General features: G+C 44.7%; 1 protein-coding gene across 1 annotated transcript; it reads right to left on the bottom strand.

Moving 5' to 3' along the window:
* Window positions 1-11,968: 11,968 nt before the first annotated feature.
* On the bottom strand, window positions 11,969-13,485 carry LOC129495532 (uncharacterized). The gene is made up of 2 exons (XM_055303117.1): window positions 12,781-13,485; window positions 11,969-12,476 (listed from the first exon to the last, which is right to left on the bottom strand). Exons 1-2 carry the CDS (start codon window positions 13,345-13,347, stop codon window positions 12,420-12,422), a joined length of 624 nt encoding a protein of 207 aa, XP_055159092.1. The 5' UTR covers window positions 13,348-13,485; the 3' UTR covers window positions 11,969-12,419.
* Window positions 13,486-22,562: the final 9,077 nt, after the last annotated feature.

Here is a 22,562-nt window from a genome sequence, read left to right on the forward strand (position 1 = left end):
TTGCAGTTGAATAAAGGTAATACTGCCCGACTCTGGGATCCCGACTCTGGGATGGTTTTGTTTTTGGAATGTAATTTTTTGGGGGGAATTTTTCAATCCTGGACACACACTGTTCCCCAAACAACTGCTTTAATGGAGTGCCGTCTTAAAGAGTATTTTCTGAGGCATTACTCTTGTGACAGGAATTCATTCCTATGATGCAAATAGTCACAGTGCCCTGCTACTCACGCTGGCAAAATACATGTTCAAAATATTAACACAAGAGAGCCAGGATCAGTGACCAAATGGGCAAGAGTGGGCGACTGAGAAGCAAGTTTTAGCATGAGGAAAAAGGAAGTAACTTTATGTGTCTACTCTTTCTTCTGAGGAAATCACATGCTGAAGATCCTTGAGAAAGGAATGTGTGTGACTAGGTGGGTGGATGGGAACCCACGAAGAGACCTACACAGCCCATCGCTACGCCATCACCCAGGTAGTGACAAAGGAAACATGCCACGCGTTGGATCCAATGGCTTTATGTTCTGAAGTGACATGTTTTCTGGTTGGAATGTTTTCACCTGTGCTTGTGATGCATATGGGTAGAAGAAATAATGGGTATTTCTTTATCCAGAGCAAAAACCAAAGTGAAAAGGATGCCCTGAGTTGGACAGTGGGATACATCATCCACTCACAAGTCCTTACACAATTCACCAATGGCTAAAGAATGGGCAAGATGCCGTCCGCGGAGAAAGGCAAGTTCAACAGAGACCGGGGCCAGGCCCTCTCAAGACCGGGGCCAGGCCCTCTTTTCATTGTGACTGGCCCAGTGATTGATTCAGGCAGTGTATCCCTGAATTTCCCATACTGAGACTTGTTCTTTGTGTGAACTCCAGGCTAGGGGAGAGTTGCTTGGTGGTTGGCAATAGCTGTGAGAGACGAGAAGCCGCACCACGGAAATAATCCATCCCCTTCCAGTCTGCATGGTGCACACCTGATCTAACGTGCTTTCTGTCTAAATCTATGCTAAATCATTACTCCTAATTATAAGTTCCTATTGTGTCTGTTGTTTTTTTTTTTTTTAACTAGGTGGAGAAAGAGTTTATTCAAGGCTAGTATTTTCATCATTTAGTATCTATCCAAGAACAAATGAAGTCTCAGGAGGCAAAAAGAGTTTCTTGTTTAAATTTATATAATTTACAGTAAAATGGAATGTAATATCTTTCTCCAATCAAGGTTTTCTTGTTTAAGAAAACCAAAGAGCACACTGACTAGGAGATAAGCAGGTGATCTTCCAAGGGGGAATCAGAAACAGGTGGCTAGTTGCTCAGGGCCCGTCTGAAGAAAGACACAAGAACCGACTTGAAGAAGACAGTATTATCTACTACAACAGCTTTTTCTGCAGGATATTAAAGCACTTTATAAATATTAATTATCTCATCCATTCTTATCACACTGTATGAACCAAAGACATTATAGATGGCCAACTGCCTAGCCCACTAGGCTAAATATCTCAAGCTGTCTTTCACAGAATGTGATTTCCAATTCAAAACATGCTCACCTCCCTCTTATTTAGAGATGTGATTGCACTTATGAAAGATCCAGTCCCCTTTGGTTCTTTCTCAATACCTTTGAATTACTAAATATTTCTGCCTGTGCCCCACCTCTTCCCCCTTTTATACATGTTAATCTAGCAAATTTAGAAAACGCCAATACATAAAGTAAGGGTAAGCCACACATAAGCTCATAATTATTAAAAATTACCATAGATATTTGGTGTGTATTTATCCTGAAGATTTTCTAAATGCATGTGATCGTACATTTTTATTTCCTTTAATATTGTTTCATGTTCACTTATATCATTATTTTAGATATATTCTACATAATCTTTTTCATGCATTATATGCCATTATTCTTAACAGCTAAATATTACTTCACTATACGGAAGTGATATAAATAAATTAAATTCTTCCACCTAAACACTGAGGCTGTTTCGACATTTTTGCTGTTACAGAGCTCTGCCTCCAGCCCAGGAAATCAGCATGTTCTGTATCCTTCTGAACCTTCTCGGTGGCCAAATATATGAAACCATGATACAAAGGTTTGGTTTTGTTTACAAAAATGGAACTATACCCCAAACCTCATTTCGTCCACATTAGAAAAAAAAAAAGTATCATGAATGTTCTTCCAGGGAATTTTCTTTTTTTAAAAATTTGTTTTTATTTATTTATGATAGACATATATATATATATATATATATATATATATATATATATATATAGAGAGAGAGAGAGAGAGAGAGAGAGAGAGAGGCAGAGACACAGGGAGAAGCAGGCTCCATGCCGGGAGCCTGACGCGGGACTCGATCCCGGGACTCCAGGATCATACCCTGGGCCAAAGGCAGGCGCAAAACTGCTGAGCCACCCAGGGATCCCCCCAGGGAATTCTTTCAATAGTTGCATAATAATTTACAGTACGTATATACCACTATTTGTCCAGCCATTTTCCTTTGATAGTTATTCAGACATTCCTTGATGTTTGCCATACAAAGAATCCTGCCCTCGACATCCTAGAACATAACTGCTAGTATAGTCAGTGTGTACTCCAACAGCATAATGACAAAGAAGTGGGATTGCTGAGTCAGACGACACATCTGTAATGTGAATAAATGTGTCATGCACACCTCTTAAAGGCATTCACATCAGCGTGTGGAAAAATGCAAGCTGCTCTGTCAGTTTCCTTCATACAGATGCTCTAGCTAGAAATACCTTGGATGTAAACATCCACACAAGGAAAGTGATGCTCAGAAAGGTACGAGGCATGCTCAAGGTCATGCAGGTAACAATTTCAGAATCAGGACTAGCACCTATACCTCCTTATTGTCTGACAAAGACTTTCTGTATAACAGCAAATATTTATTGGGGATGGGGGGTTGGTACAAGAAAGAAAAAAAATACGTTATCACATTTAGCTATTGCTGTGTAACAAACTGCCCCAAAACTTAGTAGTTTAAAATAAGAGCCATGTATTTAGTTATGACTTTATGGGTCAGCAATGTGGGCTGGGCTTTGCTGGGGGGCCCTGTGTCTAAGCTGGTCCCCTCAGGTCTACGTGGTCAGCGGTGGGTCAGCTGGGCTGCTTTGGTTCTTCTGTGCTCCCCCATCCTGCAGTATACTTCCCAGGCTTGTTCTTGTGGCAGTGGCCAAAAAGAGTGTACGTGTTTTGAGGCCTCCGGAGGCTTACACCCAGGGTTTGCACATTCTCACGCCTGCCACATTCAATGGTCAGAGAGCCGCAGGGCCAGCCCCGCAGATTTGAAGGATGATGAGACAGAGTGCCTCTAGTGGAAGGACACTGCAAAGGGCTTGGGCAAAGGAAAGTGTGGAGAGCAGGACCCATGCTAGCAAGCAATCCACCAGGTTCTCAGGTGGATTAAGTTTTTCCCACTTTCCAAACAATTGCTTTATCTTCTTGATGTGGCTTGTTTAGAAAATCATGGCTTTCTAAGAGCATAAAGGTAATAATATTTGTAGTGAAATCTCAAACAGTTCTCCCAAGATACCTGCAGTACATCTGGGGCATTACCATATTTGGTCAGATCTCTTTCCATTTTTAAAAATAGGTTTGTCAGATAAGAAAAATTAAGCACCGGGATGCCTGGGTGGCTCAGTGGTTAAGCAGCTGCCTTCAGCTCAGGGAGTGGTCCCGGAATCCCAGGATCAAGTCCCACATCGGGTTCCCTGCATGGAGCCTGGTTCTCCTCCCTCTGCCTGTCTTTGCCTCTCTCTGTGTCTCTTGTGAATAAATAAAATATTTTAAAAATAATAAATCAAAGAAAAATTAAGCGCTATGGCCGTTTTACTCTGTTCTTGTAATATGCCATATACAGCATTGCTGATGTATTTTCCCTTTATTCCTTGACTGAAGGGCACTGCAGCTGTAGAAAGCACTGTTTGGGGTTTGGTCTTCTGTAGTCTTTTTTGTGTGTATGTGACTTTAAAAAATACATATCTTTGTAATTTTGCATCTCACACAATAAACGAAGAGGACTTTGCAGGTCATAAAAATAGCAGGCAATAAATAAAGTTAAACATGGTCAGCTTCCTTTTGATATCACAACAGGAGTGTGTCCTTGGAGAGGAGAAGCAGGGCTGAGGGGCTACACTTGCTGTTTGCTGGGGCTCTGGTGAACGCAGCCTGTGGATGCGCAGACAGCCCTGCAGGGTGACTCCTGAGTGCTGGGGAGGGAACATCCTCTATATTTAGAACTTCTGGCTTCAGTCAGATATAAAATGGATTTAGGATGTGGGTTGAGGACAGGAAGAGAACACACACATGCTAATATTTCATTTGTTCTTTCTTGAATCAGCAGCTTAGCGTGGAAAGTGCTCTTCTGTGACATTCCTGTTTGTCCATAATTACGCATTGGTGAGGAACAAAAAGAAACTAAAGCAGAACTCTGCTGACATTTTACACTGGGCACCTTGGGACGTGTCTGAGCGTACGCTGACCCCATGTGTGCATCCAGCAGCAATTGGGTTCTCCAGTTCCGAGCAAAAGCCGGGTGAGTGGCTGCCAAAAGCGCCCAGTTTTCTGAAGGACGGAGCTGAGCATGCCATGTGCCCTTCACGGTAGAATTCCACAATGAGGCTGAGAGTATTTAAAACAACTAAAATAAGCATGTAGGAAAGAACTATAGGTTTCAATAAAAAAAAAGTGTTTTGAGGACATTCTATACCAGAGATCCCTATTCCAAAGGAAACAGGATACACAGAAAAGTGGAAACTTTATTGTTTACTTGGAGGTATGAAAAGAAATAGGTCAGTGATTCGTTTCCATAGTGACTATTATTGAAATAAGACAAACTGACACCAATACTGATTTATTCTCCTATTCAAGCCCTTTTAAAAGATCACTTGAATCTGAGTTGGTTCTTGAATATAAACAAGAAGACCAAGTTATCTTTCACAATAATGACCTTTTGCTACTTGAGAATGAGACTTTTAAAAAACTTAAAATAATCCAAGTTTGTCTCATAACAGTTTGTGGCTATAAACAGAACATGTTTTTAAGTATAGGAATTGTGTTCTGGGCAGTTGCAATTTAACACTAGTTCTTGAAGTAATTATCTATTCTTGCTTTACTCCAAACTATAGGATAGTTATTTGCTGTTGGTGACCTCTGCAGCCACATGACAAGAGTTGGTAATAAACGCGGGTACTTAAGCTGCACTCCTGGATGACCAGTTTTAATTTGACCTTTCTAGCCAAGAGCCAGCTCAAGTGCAGAGTGTGGAATACAGCCGTGTGCTGGGGAGTCCAATCATTTTGGCCATTTAACCATCACAATGAATCGTTGCCTGTGGACGTCCTCTGAAGTGATCAATACCAATTTTCAAGACAGCCGAAATGTCCCAATCAACTACATGGCGCCAGTTCAGTGGGCATGTGTGGATCCAGGTTCCTAGTCAAGGTGAAAGGAAACAAACAAGTGCTCGGCCCATTCTGGCCATGGAGGCCCGCTGTCGGGGAATCTGGGTCAGAAAGATTTTGTTCCAGTTGCAGGTCTTCTGTCTGGACCACTTCCACGGCTCATCTCTTCATCTTTGTCAACACAGTGAAAGTGGGTCAGTTCTCAGCCGAGGGATGTGGACATGGAGTCTCACCACGTGTTCCACTCCTGGGGCACTGGCAGGAGGAGGCTGTGCTGTGCAGGGTAGGACAGTGCAGGTGTGAGAGTGTGTCTTTGGTGTATGCATGTGTCAGCGTATGCATGAGTATGTGTATATGAATGCATGTGATTATGTGTGCAAGACAGGAGCGTGGCCTGTGGCACAATCTATGATGTGAGTGATTTCCTCTGCTAACGTTAACCCTTAGTTGTCAGGGTCTTGACTTCCCCAGTTACCAAATAACCCAGGATCATTCTTCTGCTCTATCTGCCTTTCATCAATTTTGCTACTATTTGCTATCTTCGCAGGTAGGTCAATAGTGGAGAAAAAAGAAGGAAATGATTTCTTGACTAAGATGGGAGGTAGTGGAAGCTGAACCTTTGGGCTAAAATTAGGTGAGAAGATAATCAGTAGATCAGCATAAAAGTAAGGAGCTTAAGTGACTGGCTGCAGTTCTGCACTAGGTCAGGGACCCCATCTTTCCCATTTTTCTCTAGCATGAATGTTTGTCAAATATATTTTTTCTATATTTAAGCAATTATTACTTTCTCCTAGCATAACAAACATTAATCCCAGGGCTCATGGGAGATGAGGAGACTGTAATGGAATAGCACTTTGCAAAATAAGAACTCTGACCTATTGCACTGTAAAGCTAATCATCTATTTTCAAGAATGCAGACCAATCACCTGCAGGGTAGCTTTTATGTTATGGCACCAGAGGGAAAGCACTGCACTTTATTCTCTTTGGAGTGCTTCCAAACTGCACGGTCATGCTCTGAGGATAGCCTCCTCCCCCTTTCATAAACACATAGGAATCTGGTAGACACAGTCTAAGTTATTAGAAAGTTGTAAGCCACAGCAGTTCATCTCTTTTTCTCAAATAGCTGATCCTGAAAAATGATAACCCAACAGAGCTAGGGAAGCATGTTTCTTTTTCTTGTTTGCTCTCTGGGAGTACCTGCCAAGTTAGAAATCTACATAAATGAAATATAAATTACTACCAACTTAAAGCACTAGACAAATTCTAAAAGTTCTCACAATCACACAAGGCAGGACTACAATGCAAGTGACAAAATAATAGCTATCTGTTGGTTTTCATGTTATTTCCACGTTTCTTAATAAAGACGTCTCTGTTAAAAAGAGTAAACTACTTTCAAAGAAAGCCAAAAGAAGAAAGAGAGAGAGAGAGAGAGGGGGGGGGGGAAGAGAGAGGCTGGGAAGGAAGGAAGGAGGGAGAGTGATATGGAGGCTCTCTTTGAGAATCTGAATTTATAAACTGGTGAGAGTGAACTATTCCTATTCACAGAAGAATCTTTATTCATGAAAGAATTAACCGCAGGATTCATTTTTGCTTTTGTTTCATTTAAAAATGTTATGAAATTTCAGAATTTTATTATAAAATATTACAGAGACACAAAGATACAGAGAATTATGTAATACCACATTTCCACCACTTGCTTAAAAGAGTCATCCCCCTCTCCCAACAAGTTGATCATTCTTGTGAACTTAGTGTCACCACTTTTGTAGATTTCTTTATCCTTTTACAATGTACTCTGAATCCTAAACACTTAATCCTATTTTTATGTATGTTAAATTTATCTGTAGGGTTGATATTATACACTGACTGATTTTATCTTATCCATGGCATCATGGATTTTCTCGCAGGTTTTATCTGTTGTTTAATTTTATGCGTTGCTGTACTTTGCTCAGTTCTCTGCTGGATGGTGGTCCTTTGGGCAGATACCACAGATTATTTACTATCCAAACAGAGGTTCTGATCGGGCTTCTCTCTGAACAGAGCATTTAAAATATTTTCTTAAAATCTCTGATTTTAGACCTGGTTCTACTTGCAACTTTCCTAGTCCTCGGAGGTACTCTTTCCAGTAGCAAGCTTAAACTTAAAAACAAAACAAAAACTATTTTTGTGACTATAAAACTAATACACACCCATTTTAAAGTAAACACACAAAAGTATAGTTCTCCACTTTAGCAATAATCACTGTGAACATTTTGGTGTATTTCTTTCCAGCAATTTTCATGTTTTGGTTTTGGCTTGCAAAAACCTAGTCCTATTGCAAGGGGCAATTCGCCAGTGGGCACCTGCTACATGTTATGTGCTCATATTAGGTGTAGAAAGTATAACAGTAAAACAGACAAGATTGTATTCTTCCCAGAATATTAAATAAAAAGCAAAAACTACACAAATAATCATATGATCGCCCTTGTGACACGTACCATGAAGTCACAGAGACTAAGCAGGGGATAAAATGCTGAGATCCCCAGGAGGCAGGAAATAGTCACATGCGGTAGGGAAGACCTCCACCAGGAGGAGAGGCATTCAGTCTGGATTCAAAGATACAAGAAGGGTGTATGACCTGTGGGTGGATACGTCTGTGTGTTGGGATTGGCAGGAAGCATGAGATAGAAGGCCAGGGGCAGTTACAGATCACCATCCCCTCATGAAAACCCATATGCCTAAATCTTTTCCCACTTTTCTGGTTATCCTGTAAAGACAGCATCCTAATGTGGAATTACTGGACTGCAATGATTTGAAGGAATCATGTTTATAGGATTTTGATGTATTAAAAATAAAACATTACTCAAGATTCTATATTTTGGATGTCAACACCAATGTGTTATATCATTGGTGCCAATGACTCTGACTAGTGCTGCTGGGAAGGTAGGCCTGGAAACAATGTCGACCTCAGAACTTTGCTATTATTACTTTTTACTCTATCACCTAAGGTGAGTGGCTATGAAAGAAATGACTAGAAGAAACATATTATTATTTAAAACACATGAAGAAAAACATAATGTTAAAACAGCAAAGATATGTGGGTTGGTATGTATCTTTGCAATGTGAAGAACACACACACACAACTCAGGGATACACTAAAGAATTATCAAAGAGGACCTGGATGGAGTCAGCGGACTCCACAAATTAACTGAACAGAAAAGATTATAATAAATGGGAAGACACTTCAGGAAAGAAACAGTATTATAAAAAAAATTAATGATCTCAAGACTATTTCACAATTTTAACAAATTCTAATAAATTTTTAAAAAGATTTTATTTACTTATTCATGAGAAACACAGAGAGAGGCAGAGACATAGGCAGAGGGAGAGAAGCAGGCTTCTTAAGGACCCCAGGATCACGCCCTGAGCCAAAAGCAGACGCTTAACCCCTGAGCCCTGAGCCATGCTGGTGCCCCTCAATAAAAATTTTAAAGGGATTTTTTTGGTTAAAATAATTCTGAAGTTTACTTGAAGAAATAATGTTCAATAATACCCAAGAAAATTGGCAAGAAGAAAAATCAACTAAAATGATTTCTTCTGATGGATAAGGATGGAGTGGGAGAGGAGAGAAACAGAGGCTACTGTTGTCCACAGAAACCCCAAATCTTTAGTTAATCTATGTCTGCACTCCTGTGATTAAAAATACAAAAAGATACACTTCAAGACCTAAAAGAGAAGTTTGTGGTAGGCTACAGAGTGCAGGAATAGGTAGACCTATTACTGGGACAAAAGAGACAGCTTTGAGTTTTTACAAAAAATAAAGACAGGGCAGCCCGGGTGGCTCCGCGGTTTAGCGCTGCCTTCAGCCCAGGGTATGATCCTGAAGACCCAGGATCGAGTCCCATGTCAGGTTCCCTGCATGGAGCCTGCCTCTCCCTCTGCCTGTGTCTCTGCCTCTCTCTCTGTGTCTCTCATGAATAAATAAATAAAATCTTAAAAAAAAAAGACAAAAATAACATTTTAAATCAGTGGCACGGTAAATATTGTGCAATTAAGTAAAATAAATTTGAAGTACTATTTCGTAAAATAGAATAATCAGAGATAAACTTGAGAAGAAGCAATGAAAAAAGACAATGCATAAGACAGGGAAATAAGGGATCCCTGGGTGGCGCAGCGGTTTAGCACCGGCCTTTGGCCCAGGGCGCGATCCTGGAGACCCGGGATCGAATCCCACGTCGGGCTCCCGGTGCATGGAGCCTGCTTCTCCCTCTGCCTGTGTCTCTGCCTCTCTCTCTCTCTCTCTCTCTGTGTGACTATCATAAATAAATAAAAATTAAAAAAAGACGGGGAAATAAGTATTTAGATGAATAGTATCTATGGTTGCTGTTAACAGCAAAATTAAAATACACAGTAAAAGGAGAGATAGTTGACTTCTAAAAATCTCAAATTTCTATATGCTAAAAAATCATATAAGTGTAAATGCCAAAAAGGAGAACTATGTACTAAAATTATATCAATGTTAATATTATATTTTCCTTACAAATTAAGAATGACAAACATCCCACTTAAAAAAAAAACAGGCAAATATCCTAAAAAACATATAGAAGGGGGGAAAAGTCAATAAATATAAGGCAATTTTGAATTCTCTGACCAGGGAAATGTATATTAAAATAATGATGAGATTCTGGTAGCAATGAAAGAACACACCCAGTGCAGATCTTGGTTTCCAAAGCCAGTCCCCAAGGAAAGCAACCAGGACTCCATGATGACATGACATATTTTACTGAAAACAAACCAAACAGATCTTGGTGGTCTCACATAAGAAGGGGAAAAAAAAAGTGCCATATGTTTAAAAGTGATACCTAGCAGAATCCACAACAGAAAGGTAACAAGGAACATTTACCTGCACTGCTAAAGTTAAATTCAGGCAGAAAAAAAATCACACCGAAATAAATATAACGCTGTTGCAACAATAGACTAGGACTTGGCCCTATTTTAAAGTTGTGCGTGTCCATTTCAATCGAAGTTGACCCTACTCTGGAGGGTGGACTCCAGCAGCCTCACCTGGAAGGCAGGGGTGAGACTCCCCCACAGGAGGGGCCCTGTGTCCACCATATCCCTGGCACAGCTGACTTTTTCTATAGCAAAGTAAAAAGGCTCCATGTCCTTTTAAGTGCAGCGACTTAGAAAAAAGGCCTGGCTTAAAGGGCCACCTTTGGATAAATTTGTCTCTTATTCCAAAACCTTTAAATATTTGCAACTTTAAAAGAGGGGAAAACTAAAGGTTATATCCATTCCTGCTTCTAAGGAAAAGAGTGGAGTCTGCTTTTATTATAATGAGACTCTACCACCAACCCATACAAGCCTATATACCTTGCACTTCTTTTAAGGTTAGGACCATACCCAATTAGCTTGTGATTTGAGACAAAGAGTAGCAGAGAAAAAATTTATTCAGTGCTAATATGATTATGTGTGGCACACTGGGGCAAATGTTTGCACATGGGTTATCTCAAGTAATACATGCAATCCCAAAACAGGATTCTGTGGGGAAACAGGCTTGGGGGGAAGCTAAGGCTCCGAGACCCTGTCTAAAAATAAAGGATGACATGCAAGTCTAGTAACAGTTTGTCCTCAGCTCAGGCCCATCCTCACTCCCTGCAGTCTTTCTGACCCACTCTTCATGTCTGTGAAATGAAGCTTTACACATCCTCTAAGTATCTTTCCAGCTCTAATATTCTGGAACGTTCTGACTTAAGATTTGCTCTCATCTGAAGCTCCAAAAACCCCACGAGTGAGGCAGTCATAATTGCAAATTTAAGAGTCAGGGTGTTCAGTCTGATATAGGACTTCTGTGCTACTCCCAGAAACATACATTCATCTAGAAGGTGAAGCCCAAGTACTGACATTTCCAGGGTTGTTTCATCTGTTTATGGAAATAACTGAAATAGATTATTATATAATGGGATGCCTCAGATGGTCTGGGGTGAGTACAGTGTGGACAATAAGGAGAGTTAAGAAGAGCCTTGGTCTTTAGAGTTCTTGCTCCCATCTTTTTCTTCAGTTTTCTCATTTGGTGCCAACCAGCTCCTTCAGTCAAATGTCCTATGAAACCTGCACTTTCGGATCAAATCCTCATCATTCAAAATCAGTAATTCTGATTCCTTTTCTTTCATTCTTTCCATCTTTCATTTCTGACGTGGCCTGACTGCTGGTAGACAAGGAAGTGACTGGAATAATTCATATGAAGGCGTGAATGGCCCATTGCTGACTCAGCCTGTGATCCCCTTCCCAGGCAACTTTAAATTCTGAAAGAGTAGCTAGTGAATCCAAACAGGATCTTAAGTTCAGAGTTAAGGAATTATATTACTTAGGCAAGTCTATGGACAAGTCAGAAAGCATATTTTTCTACACCAGTTCCCCTTCTTCTGTATGGATATGGTATCGTTAATAGGATACTTTAAAGCTATAATTCCCAAACTTCTGAAGGTAGACCTCTATTAGATTTTTTTTTTAAAAAAAAGGACACTTACCCAAATGACGTACTCAATTCATATATACATGTCCAATTACTGCACTGATAATGCTTTAGTACAAACATACACATTTTAAAGGGTGTGATAAAAATGAGCAATACTTTCACCGTATTTTATCTTAATTTTAAAAGCACACATTTTTGCTCTCACTCCAACTTGTTTTGAGTGTAAGTGGTAAGACTGAATATACTTCTCACATGTAAATGACACACATTTACCAAATGCCGAAAGAAAAGAAAACAGCCGGTGAGTACCTCTACCCCCAGGCTTCACTGGGGGCACTCAGGTCTTTTCACCATGGTCTGTGCCTGTCAGATGTACGAAGGGGAGGGGGAGCAAGATGGGTGAGGGGGTCACTCTGTACAGTGCTGGTAAAGTCTGATTCTCTTCTTTGATCAAAGACAGCGGTAAGAGAGTTGTCATGGTCTCTTCCTGAACCCCAGTTAACTTTCACGGCGGTGGACTCACGGCTCTGCATGCCTTATTTAAAACAGGAGCAGGCTCAGATCCAAGTTTTGTGGAACTTGGGACTGTCACAACTTCTGAGGGGCGGAAACTCCTGAAGAAAGAGAGCACACACGCAAAATCTCACTTTTACAACTTGAACATTCTCGGTGAGCACGACTGGGCCCTCCCAGAGCAGTGAAAGGGGGAAGCCTGGGGGGGGGGGAGCCTTGTGGGGGGGGGGCGGCACCTCCAGCAAGAAGGTGAGGGACGGGCCTTCAGAAGACTAGAGGAGCGTGCTCCTGAAAACGAGGCAGCTTGGGAAAGGCGGCTTCTTTGCAGAAGGCTGCGTAGGGGACCGGAATTCAAATGTCCTTCCCTGCTGGAGGCCTCTTAACGGGCCTTCGCTCTTGGCGGACCTGCCTTCTGCCGCACAGCGCTCGGGGGCCTGGAGCTAAGCACGGAGCTCCGGTGTCCGCATCCATCGCGGCCTTCGCCGTCGCCGTCGCCGTCGCCGTCTTCCTCTCGCTCCCTCCTAAAACCCGGAGCTGCGGGCTCACGGCAGAAGAGCTCGCGGCTCCACGAGGAGGATGTGTAGCTTCTGGGCAAAGGACATCCGGGACTTCACTAAAGTAAGTCACGCGGCCAGCTCCCGCCCACTGAGGGGCCCATCTGCCCCGCTCCTCGTGGGCAAGAGATCCGGGCTGGGCTGGAACTGACCTTGCGGAAGTCCCTGCCCGGCTCCCTTTCACCGCACCGTTCGCGACGCACGACGGCAGAGGGGAAGGCGAGAGGCCGGCGGCGGCCCACAGGGCGAGCGCGGCGCGAGGACCCGAGGTGCAGCAGGCCCGGAGGCTGCGCCCTCGAGCGCGCTGGGGCGCGGCCACGCCCGAGGCACGCGGCGCTGAAGCGTCGCCGGCCGCCCGGCAGGCGTGCCCGCCTCCACGCCCCGCTTCCTCCACGCCGGCCTCCAACGCTCCTTCCATTTCCGTCCGCTGCAGAACAGGGCCCCTCGGCTCCCCGCAACGCTCCGCCCGGACTCCCCTCGCGGCTGCCCAAGACTAACAGGCGGGAACGTTCTTTGACCCAGAGGCGACCAGCGGACTCGCGCCCCCGGCGCCGGGCGGCCGACGCCACGTTTACCCGGCATGCTCCGGGCGGCCAGGGACTGGCGGGCCACGGCCACGTGACGCGGGGGCGCCGAGACTGCGCCCTGCTCCAGTCTGCGGCTGCGCGGGGCGGGGGCGGGGGCGGGGGCGGGGGCGGGGCCCCGGGGGCGCGAAGGCGGGCGCGAAGGCGGGCGGGAAGGCGGGCGCGGAGCCGGCTGGCTGGGCCCTGGCGAGGACGAGGCGCCGGAGCCGGCGGCGGGTGTCGGCGGCTCTGGGGTTCGGGGAGCGGATGCACACCCCGGCCCGGGGTCGGCCCCGGTGCAGCCCGGGCGGGGAAGGCCCGTGCCTTGCCCCCCACCAGGCACGGGCGGGTTGGGGGCGCTGCAAGCCGGACAGGGCGCTCCGAACTCTCGGGTCTTCCCTGAGCCGAGGCGCGCAGTGGGTCGGACGGGTTGGAGGGGCCCCCGGAGCCGGGCGAAGGGCCGGGCGCCCCAGGAGCCCGGGGACGCGGCCACCGCCGGGGGTCCGTCCCGGTGGCCCGAGCCGCCGTCTTCCTGGAAAGCTTGGCTGTGACCTGAAGGGGCAGGCGGCCGCGGCGTGAGGAGAGCGGAGGAGAGCGGAGGAGAGCGGAGCACGCGCCGTCTCCCTGTCTCCCGGGGGCGGCGGGGTCGGTCCTCGTGCCGCCGCCGGCCCGTGCGCGGGGACCCGGCACCCACAGGGCCCGCGGTGGGGCGGGCGCCCCGCGGGGAGGCCCCGGGCTGCCCAGAGCGGCCCTCGGCCGCGGGTGGGAGGGCCGCTGGCTGCCGTCCCCGACGCACCGCCGGACGCCGCCGAGTGAAGGGCTCGCGCTGCTGGGGCCCCAACCCCTCAAACCCCTCACAGGTGTGGGCACGGCCCGACCGGCGCGACCGACGGCCCCGGCCTCCGCCTCCGCCTACGCCCGCGCCCGGGGATTCGGCGGGGCGGGAGCCGGTGATTGAGACACCACTGCCCCCTGGTGGCCGCGCGCCCGAAGGCGAACTCCAGGGTTTGTGTTCATGGCTCTGGGTTTTTGGAGGAAGAGTCTCTTCTAAGAGTTGGGGGGGGCGGGGGGTGAGTCTTGAGTCACGTAGCATCGAAACACGCGTGGCAGGGGAAAGGAACCCGTGGGGCCGGTCAGGGCCGGGAGGTTGGGTTATTTCCGAGGCTGCCTGACTGGGGGCCTCGTGGGCTTGAGCCACTTAGCGATGTCCGCGGTTCCCGCGGTGTCAAGTGCACGCAGAGTTCATGTGCCAAAGACAAGGTGTCACTTGCTTGTATTGCCTGTCATCTGGGATTGTCTCTCTTATTACTGTTTCTCTCCATTCGGATGTCAAGCTTCTCAGGTCTGAACTGAAATGCAGATGACACTGACCCCCGATTCGGGACTTCCACCCCTGAACCCCGGCCCTTGCCCTGGGCGAGTCTGGAGGGCGCCTGACTCTGAGCAGAAAGAACCCAGCAAAGAATAGAATACTTCCTCCCACTCCAGAAAGCGACAGTCCCCCAAGCCAGTGTCTTCCAGGCTTCAGAAGATCGGGTCAGACAATGATCAACGAAGCCGAGGAGCTAAGGATGCCCCTGAATAAATGTCCTTTTGCTCTTGAGAGCCCTATGCTCCTCCCCATTTTGTATTTTACTACTTCACATGTCTGGAGGCCTTTGGTCTTACCCTTGGCTAAGCTAGTTTAGAGGAAGAGAGAGGCAAGGGGAAGAAAGGGAACTATTGTAGGTTTGGTTCAGTGCTCTACGATCTACAAAAGTTGCTTCATTGACTGCTGTGGAGTGAAAAACCAAGACGCAGAGAATTTACTCATGGCCCAAGTTAGACAGTAAGTACATGGTAAAGGGCAGAATGCGACCCTGGGTCTCTCTGAATGCAAAGAGCAGAGGCTTAGGCTTAGCAAGAACATCCAAGCCTGCTGGGACTGTAGGCTGCTGTCAGGACGCATGGCTCTTACCCTGAACCCTGCTCCCTTCTCATATGGCTTCATGATGAACTTCCCATGAAACTGGAATACTTCTACTTCATCTCGGGAACTAAGAGTAAGGAAGGTTTACGGACAAGATTGCACTAAATTCATCTTGTCCTCTTTTCCCCATATTATGCATGAATAAGCTCGGTGCAGAAGGAGGAATGCTAAGCCAGGCAGCAGGATTTAAGGATTTTCAGCCTGTGGATTCAGGAAACAGAAGTCTTAATTTTTAGAGCTGCTCTGTCAGGCACTTTACAGCTTCCTCTTCTAAGGGCCATAAATCTCCAGACTGCCAGCCTCCAGACTCACATGTAAATGGTCCTATACATCGGCAGCCACTGGCCACCAAAACAAAGCCAGGGAGTGAGTGATCCATGAATAAGGCTCACGTATGGTCCTCAGCTATTCAGGCCCACCGTCCATCCAGACACAGGAAGGGCCCTGGGCATCCGAGGCGGACGGCCACATTTTCTGGCAGTGGAGACTGGCAGAAAGGGAGGCCCAATGGAAAGGTACTCCTGCAGGCCTGCCCTTGTCTGGATGCTTCCACAGTGCAACAGTCTGACCCCTGACGCAGGTCATCTGGGGGTGGCTCTCTGAGGTTGGGGTCTCTGGGCAACAGCCTCAAGGGGAGACGAAGATTGGCTGTGTGCTGGGCTCTTGCTCACTGATGGTGATTTAACTATGAAGAAAAGGCCCTCCTGAGTCTCTGTTGGCTTTGGGAATGTGCAAGTATGTCCACTGTCTTAGGACATACTGCAGACTTGTCTAGGATTTTTACTGCGTGGGGACATGTTATATGGAGGAGAACCTCAAAAGAAAAAGGTCTGTTTTATAGAGCAGGGCCTGCAAATTTTTTTTTTTTTTTCTGAAAAGGACCAGGTAGCGAATATTTTTACTTTGCGTATAGCCTATTTCAACTACTCAGCTCCTCTGTGGCACAGAAGTCGCCACACACTGTGCCTGAGTGAGGGGGCCTCACTGTTTTTCAGTAAAACTTTATTTACCAAAAGGCATAATAGGTGGGATTTGGCCCTCAGACTTACTTTGCTGATTGATCCCTGGGATAGAGAAGGAGCAAAACCTAATCCCTATTCAGTTATGCACCAGATCTGTGACCTCAGATAATTCCTTATCTCTGAGCTTGTTTTCTCCTTAGTAAAATGGAGTTCACAATATCTACCTTTTAGATTTCTGGTAATGTATGTAGAGCTCTTAGCATACCATATGGCAAAGAGTAGGCATACAATAAATATAGGGCTTTCCGTCCAAACAAACACCTTTAGTTGTTGGGGTTGATTCACTGTAGGTGCCTTAATGTGCCGTTGCTTTCATAGTCTTTGAGAGGCTTCTTTTGCCTCATTTGTTAGACCTGACTCAAGAGTAAATGAAGCCTCTTTCACCCCATTTGTATTCTAAAAGTAGGTCTTTCCAAACTCACTGACATGTTATTTCAAACTGTCTGGCAGCATTTAGGGCTTTGTGGAGTCCCCTGGCAATTTCACTGCACCAGAACATTGCCTACCCTGAAATTTTTAAATTATAATGGAATGCAAAACAGATGTACCAAATCTAGGGAGGACTAGAGCAACATTAATTTGTTCCTTGGGAATGCCCTTCATAAGCACGTTTTTGGGCAGACATTTGTGATAAGAGCCAGGCAATAAAAGATCCCAGCGTGTTCTAAACACTGCAATTTTGGCAATTTGTGTCAAAGAAAATTTGGAAGGCACCGATAACTGAAACAGAACTGACTGAATTTATGGCTCAACCTTTCACTGAAATATCTGTGTTTGGAAGATGTCACTGATCAGAGAAATGAGAACCTGGAAAAAATTAGATAGGATTCAGACGGGTAGAACTCTGAACTCTCACACTGGTCAATACTTAGTTGTTTAGAATATGAACTGGGGCCAAGTTCCTGCTTGGGTCTCTTCAAGGTGGCTGACTTCATGATGCATTACAAATACCAACTTGAAAATAAAGTGCTAAACTTAAAGGCAGTATTTCCAGAAAAGCTGACTTTTATATACAGGGTTATGATTTTATGTATATTGAGCTTCAAATTAGAAAAAAAAAACACAATACGGATAAACAAATAGCACGATAGAGTAATACTTAATACTTAGTATGAATGCCGTTAAGATACCAGCCAGAGAATTAGGCTGAACCCATGCTGTCAGCTATCATACGTTACAGTCTTGTTAATCATATGATCCAGAGAAGAAGTGTCTGTGGCACAAGGAAAAAAAAAATCACTTCTTTTGGCAAATCTGAAGTTTCATATCCTCCAAGATGTACTTGTTATACTTTCCTCTGTAAGAAACAAATCTGATGGAAATCTTTCTTCACTCTATAGAGTTATAACCTTCTGGGTAAGACTGACCTACTTTTTATCTGATTCTATACTACCACTTCTATGGAAAATGAACTGTACCAGGCAAGAAATGAATGTCTGTGTTAGTCCAGCTGTGCATCAAGACATGCTTTAAAATAAGGATAAATGTTTTATTTAAGAAAAACAAAGCAAAACAAAAAAAAAAAAAACAGAAATAGTTCACCAAACTAGAGTGTAAGCATCTTCTGTAGCTTTGCTACTTACTAATAATTTACATTTTCTTGGTAGGTTATTTTCATATAAAGTATGTATTTAATGTATTTTGTTCGGCCAAAATGCAATTGTGTGGTTGAGCTCGTGCCATGTGTAAAATTCTGTACTGTTTTTAAGATTTTTATTTTTATGGGACGCCTGAGTGGCTCAGCGGTTGGGCGTCTGTCTGCCTTCAGCTCGGGGCATGATCCTGGGGTCCCTGGATCAAGTCTCGCATCGGGCTCCCTGCATGGAGCCTGCTTCTCCTCTGCCTGTGTCTCTCTCTGCTTCTCTCTCTGTGCGTCTCTCATGAATAAATAAATATTTAAAAAAGAGATTTTTGTTTTTAAATAATTTGCAATTAATAGGAGGTTGTACCTATGTACCTTCCCCCAGTTTTCCCCAGTGGTTATATCATATGTAACTATTATACCTTAGCAAAGCCAGGAGACTGATAGTTGTAAGATGTGAGTGTAGAGAGCTAGCCCATTTTATTCTGTGTAGGTTCATATAAGCACCACCACAAATCAAGCTACAGAACTATTCCATTACACAGAGGCCTCTTTTTTCGTGTTCTCTTAGACTCACTATTGTGCCCCCACTCCCCACCATTTCTTACCCCTGGCAACCAGTGATTTATTCTCTCTGTACTTTCATCATGTCATGTGTAAATGGAATCATAAGTGAATATTTGACATTGTTTTTTATATTAGTATAATGCCCTTTTGTATAGTTGAGTCACATTTTTTTTTAACCCACTCTCATAATCTCTGTCTTTTAATTGGTATATTCAGGTCACTTATGTTTAATGGAAGCTCGTATGACAGAGCCTAACAAGGGTTCATCAGTCAGGCTGTGGGGTTGTGTTACCAAAGTTTTGTTGTTGTTGTTGTTACCAAAATTTTTACCAAAAGTGCCTTGAAGGTGTTGAGGGAGAAACAGTTTCCAAGGATCATCCAGGACTTTAAGTTATAAAATGGAAACAGGTTTAGTTAAGAGAAGGATGCTATAAAGGAAATGTAAGTGAGTGTGGCTTACCCTGGGATAGGTTCCCTAGAGGACAGGATAGGTGATTGCGAGGGCATAGACAACATGGGTTGAAAGGGAAGAGAGGACAGAAGATGAAGTGACCAGAGGTGCTTACCTCAGTTGAACTGCAGCCCCGTGCAGCATGGTAGGTCATGGCCCATTCTCCAGAAGGGTGGATGAGCCTATGAGTGCGTACCACTGTTCCCAGATTTATAGGCAATCTCTTATCTTTTGGATTATTGCAATTTTAAGTTTGATTGTTTGTAACTTAAGTGAAGTTGTTTTGATCTAAGGGTAGATTTGTTGACAGTGAAGAAGCTGTGTCAGGATGTTGTCATCGACATCTGTTGTTGTTGGTAAGCGCTCAGTAACTCAACTGTTGACGGGTGCTGCTAGGGACTTATCTATAAGAACATATGGAAGACCAGCTGTAACATAACGGACATTAAAACTTTAAATCCTGAGAATTTGTGAGAATTTACCAAGTGTGTTTGGTCTGGGCAAGGCTACCTTTTGCTGATCTAAATAGATCTCCAGTGATCTTAGGGCATTCACTCCTGTTACAGCAAGGCTGCCCTCTGCAGTGGCCGCGTGAAGATCATCTGGCCCACCAACAGCAGTGCCTTTGTTCCCTGAGCATTGTGCTCTAGAGATAGGGGACTTTTGCTTTGCGTAGGCAGCTGAATGTCAGCTCTTAGTTGGCAAAGCTGACTCTTCTGAGATCCAACTCCTAGAAAGATACACCTTAACTAAATGTGGACTTTCTTTTATTTCTCCTTTGCCTGGAACAGTAGTGTAATTAATCTGTCATTGGTTTGGAGAATGCTATTTCTTTATTGGCTTAAGAGACGTTTATCTTGTATGCTGTTGTCCTGTAAAATATTAGTTAAGCCATAATTCTGTCAGTGAACTTGTGTTAAAGCTGAGGCTAAACCATAGAAATGCATTTGTTTGTAGAAGTTCACTGAAAGGTGTCAGAAGGCCTCCAGTCCTCTTGTTTTCCGGGAGGTCTGGGGAGAAGATTATTAGAAATGCCCTCCAAGAAGAGAAGGTCAAGCAATTTAAAAAAAAAAAAAAAAGGTACATGTTGAAAATGTGAGCCAAGGATTTCATGGTGAGGGTGGAAGAGAAAGAACCTCTCTGGAATTTTTTTTTAATGAATGAAAATGGTGGTGGTATTTGAAGAGGAAAGTCAAAGGCACACATAAAAGAGGCAGATAACAGGAACAGAAATTAATGGGAGTAACCTGGAGAATGATAGCTTTACAATAATTCTGTTTTGAGAGGAGGTAAGAACATTGTGAAGGGATCAAGTGTCTTATTCACAGCTTACTCACCCTGATGTGCTGCATCTGACAAGTGATGCTCATGTTTGGATTGGCGCAAGAAAAGATTCCACCCTTATCAGCCAGTTCTATAGAATTGTTTGGAAGCAGCTGCAAACAACAGCATAGAACAAAAAAAGTATTTTATTCCCTTTCTGTTTGGAGATAGAAATAAAGTGTGGTTTGTGGGAAATACACCAGGGTAGCACCATTGACAAGAAAGCAGTTAACACCAAACCCTTACATTTCTCTCCGGTATGGAGAGGGTGATGAGGGTGTCTTTCAGGATGGACAGCATCATTCTCAGCCCCCACATGGCACCACCTTTGCGAGGAAGAGGATGGTGTGGTCAATATGGAGGGAGGACGGGGAAGGAAAACCGGCTCCATACTTGCTGTATCACCTGATCCTCGTGAGTCTTCAGTTTTCTCACTACAAATGGGAACAGTGTGACCTCTGCTGGGCATCAGAGCAGCCAGTGGGGACATGGTGGTAGTTATGAACTGAACAGACACATCGCAGTGCTGTTGGTGTGCTTCTTGGAAGTTGTCCTGCTGAAGCTGCAACTAACAGTAATTTGCTTACATAAATCTGTGTGTGTGAGATCAGAGTCGTGTTGAAATCTGCACTGATCCCAGGAGACCCGGCCCTGTTCCCAGGCAGACCTTGTTTCAAACTTCCAGGAGGCAAATATAGGTATAAGGTCAGTTTGGAGAGTTCGCTGTAAAATATGTTTATTTACACCTGGACTAGAAAAATCTTCTTTCTGTCACTATCAACCCGCTATCAGCCCAGAAGCTGGCTTTTTACTGAGGCCTCAAGAGTGTAGTCAGCCTCTCAGGTTTCTCATTCCGCAGTGAATTTGTGAGTCCTGCCACACTGAAGTGAAAAGTAAGTACTTCTGAAGTGTTAAAATACTGCCCAGGATATGCCGATCATCTCCCCCAAACCTGAGGATGTCTTCCATTTACTTGAGAATAAATCATTCCATTTCCACTAGGAATGAGATATCTTCCTCCTGAGGGCACCAGGGCCCGGTGGCTGACACTCATGTTGGGTCACACGTCTTCTATGTGTTTCCTTAACGGACACGTTTGTAGCCTGAGAGCCTGGCCTCACGATGGATGATAGCACCTTAATATTTTTAACTTACTGAGTCCTGTGGCCCTGCACAGTTGAGAAGATCTGACAATTTATTTCCTTTCCTCTCTCACAAACCGTTGGGGTAAAAAAAATCCAGAAATCATATCAATCTTTACAAAAGGAAGCAACCACCTTTTCTGAAGTCCTTGGAGCTTCTGCTGAATTAACACTCTGCTGACCATTTTTATTAGCCATTCTCCGAGAGTGTCTGAGGTGCCCCCTGCTGCCGGGCCAGCAAGTGGTGCTCTCGTTTGGAATGGTGCAACAAACTTCCCAAGTGTGGAAGAGTGGGCAGCCCTCACAATTAAGTGCATGAGCCACAGGCCTTTCATATAAAGACCTAGTAGCACTGAGCCTTCCAGAACAAAGGTCACCAGGGCATACATTCCTTACAGCTGTTGGAACAAATTACACAAACCAGATGATGTGAGACAGCTCTGGAGGCTGGAGGCCCCAAACCAAGGTATCCGCAGGGCCATGCTCTCCGCAAAGGCTCTAGGGGAGGATGCCCTGTGGCCTTGTCCAGCTGCTGCTGATTGCCAGCAATCCTAGGCATCTCATGGCACATGGCTGCATCAGCACAATCTCCATCTTCCTCTCCATGTGGACGTTGTGTGTGTTTGTGTCTTCACATGGCATTCTCCCAGTGTCTTTGTTCAAATTCCCCTCTTATAAGTTTACCAGTAATGGGATTTAGAGCCCACTCTACTCCACTGAGACATCAGCTTCACTTAATTATATCTACAGAGACCCTATTTCCAAATAAAGCTCATTCTGAGGTTGTGGGTGGTATCAATTTGGGGGAACACCATTCAACCCAGCACACATGCCCCCAAGCACAACGAGGGGCCAGCAGGCTCAGCCCCTCCTGCCTTATGTCACTCATGATGCAGCAAGTGCAGTCTTGGACTTTGCATTCCTACCTTTGGTTGAGGCACAGAATAGTTTTTGGTGCTAAATATTGTGCAGACTCATATAAACACTTATCAAGAGTTTACTACATGCCTGTCA

This window comes from Nyctereutes procyonoides, unplaced genomic scaffold (genome assembly GCF_905146905.1).
Source record: "Nyctereutes procyonoides isolate TBG_1078 unplaced genomic scaffold, NYPRO_anot_genome, whole genome shotgun sequence".
Taxonomy (NCBI): domain Eukaryota; kingdom Metazoa; phylum Chordata; class Mammalia; order Carnivora; family Canidae; genus Nyctereutes; species Nyctereutes procyonoides.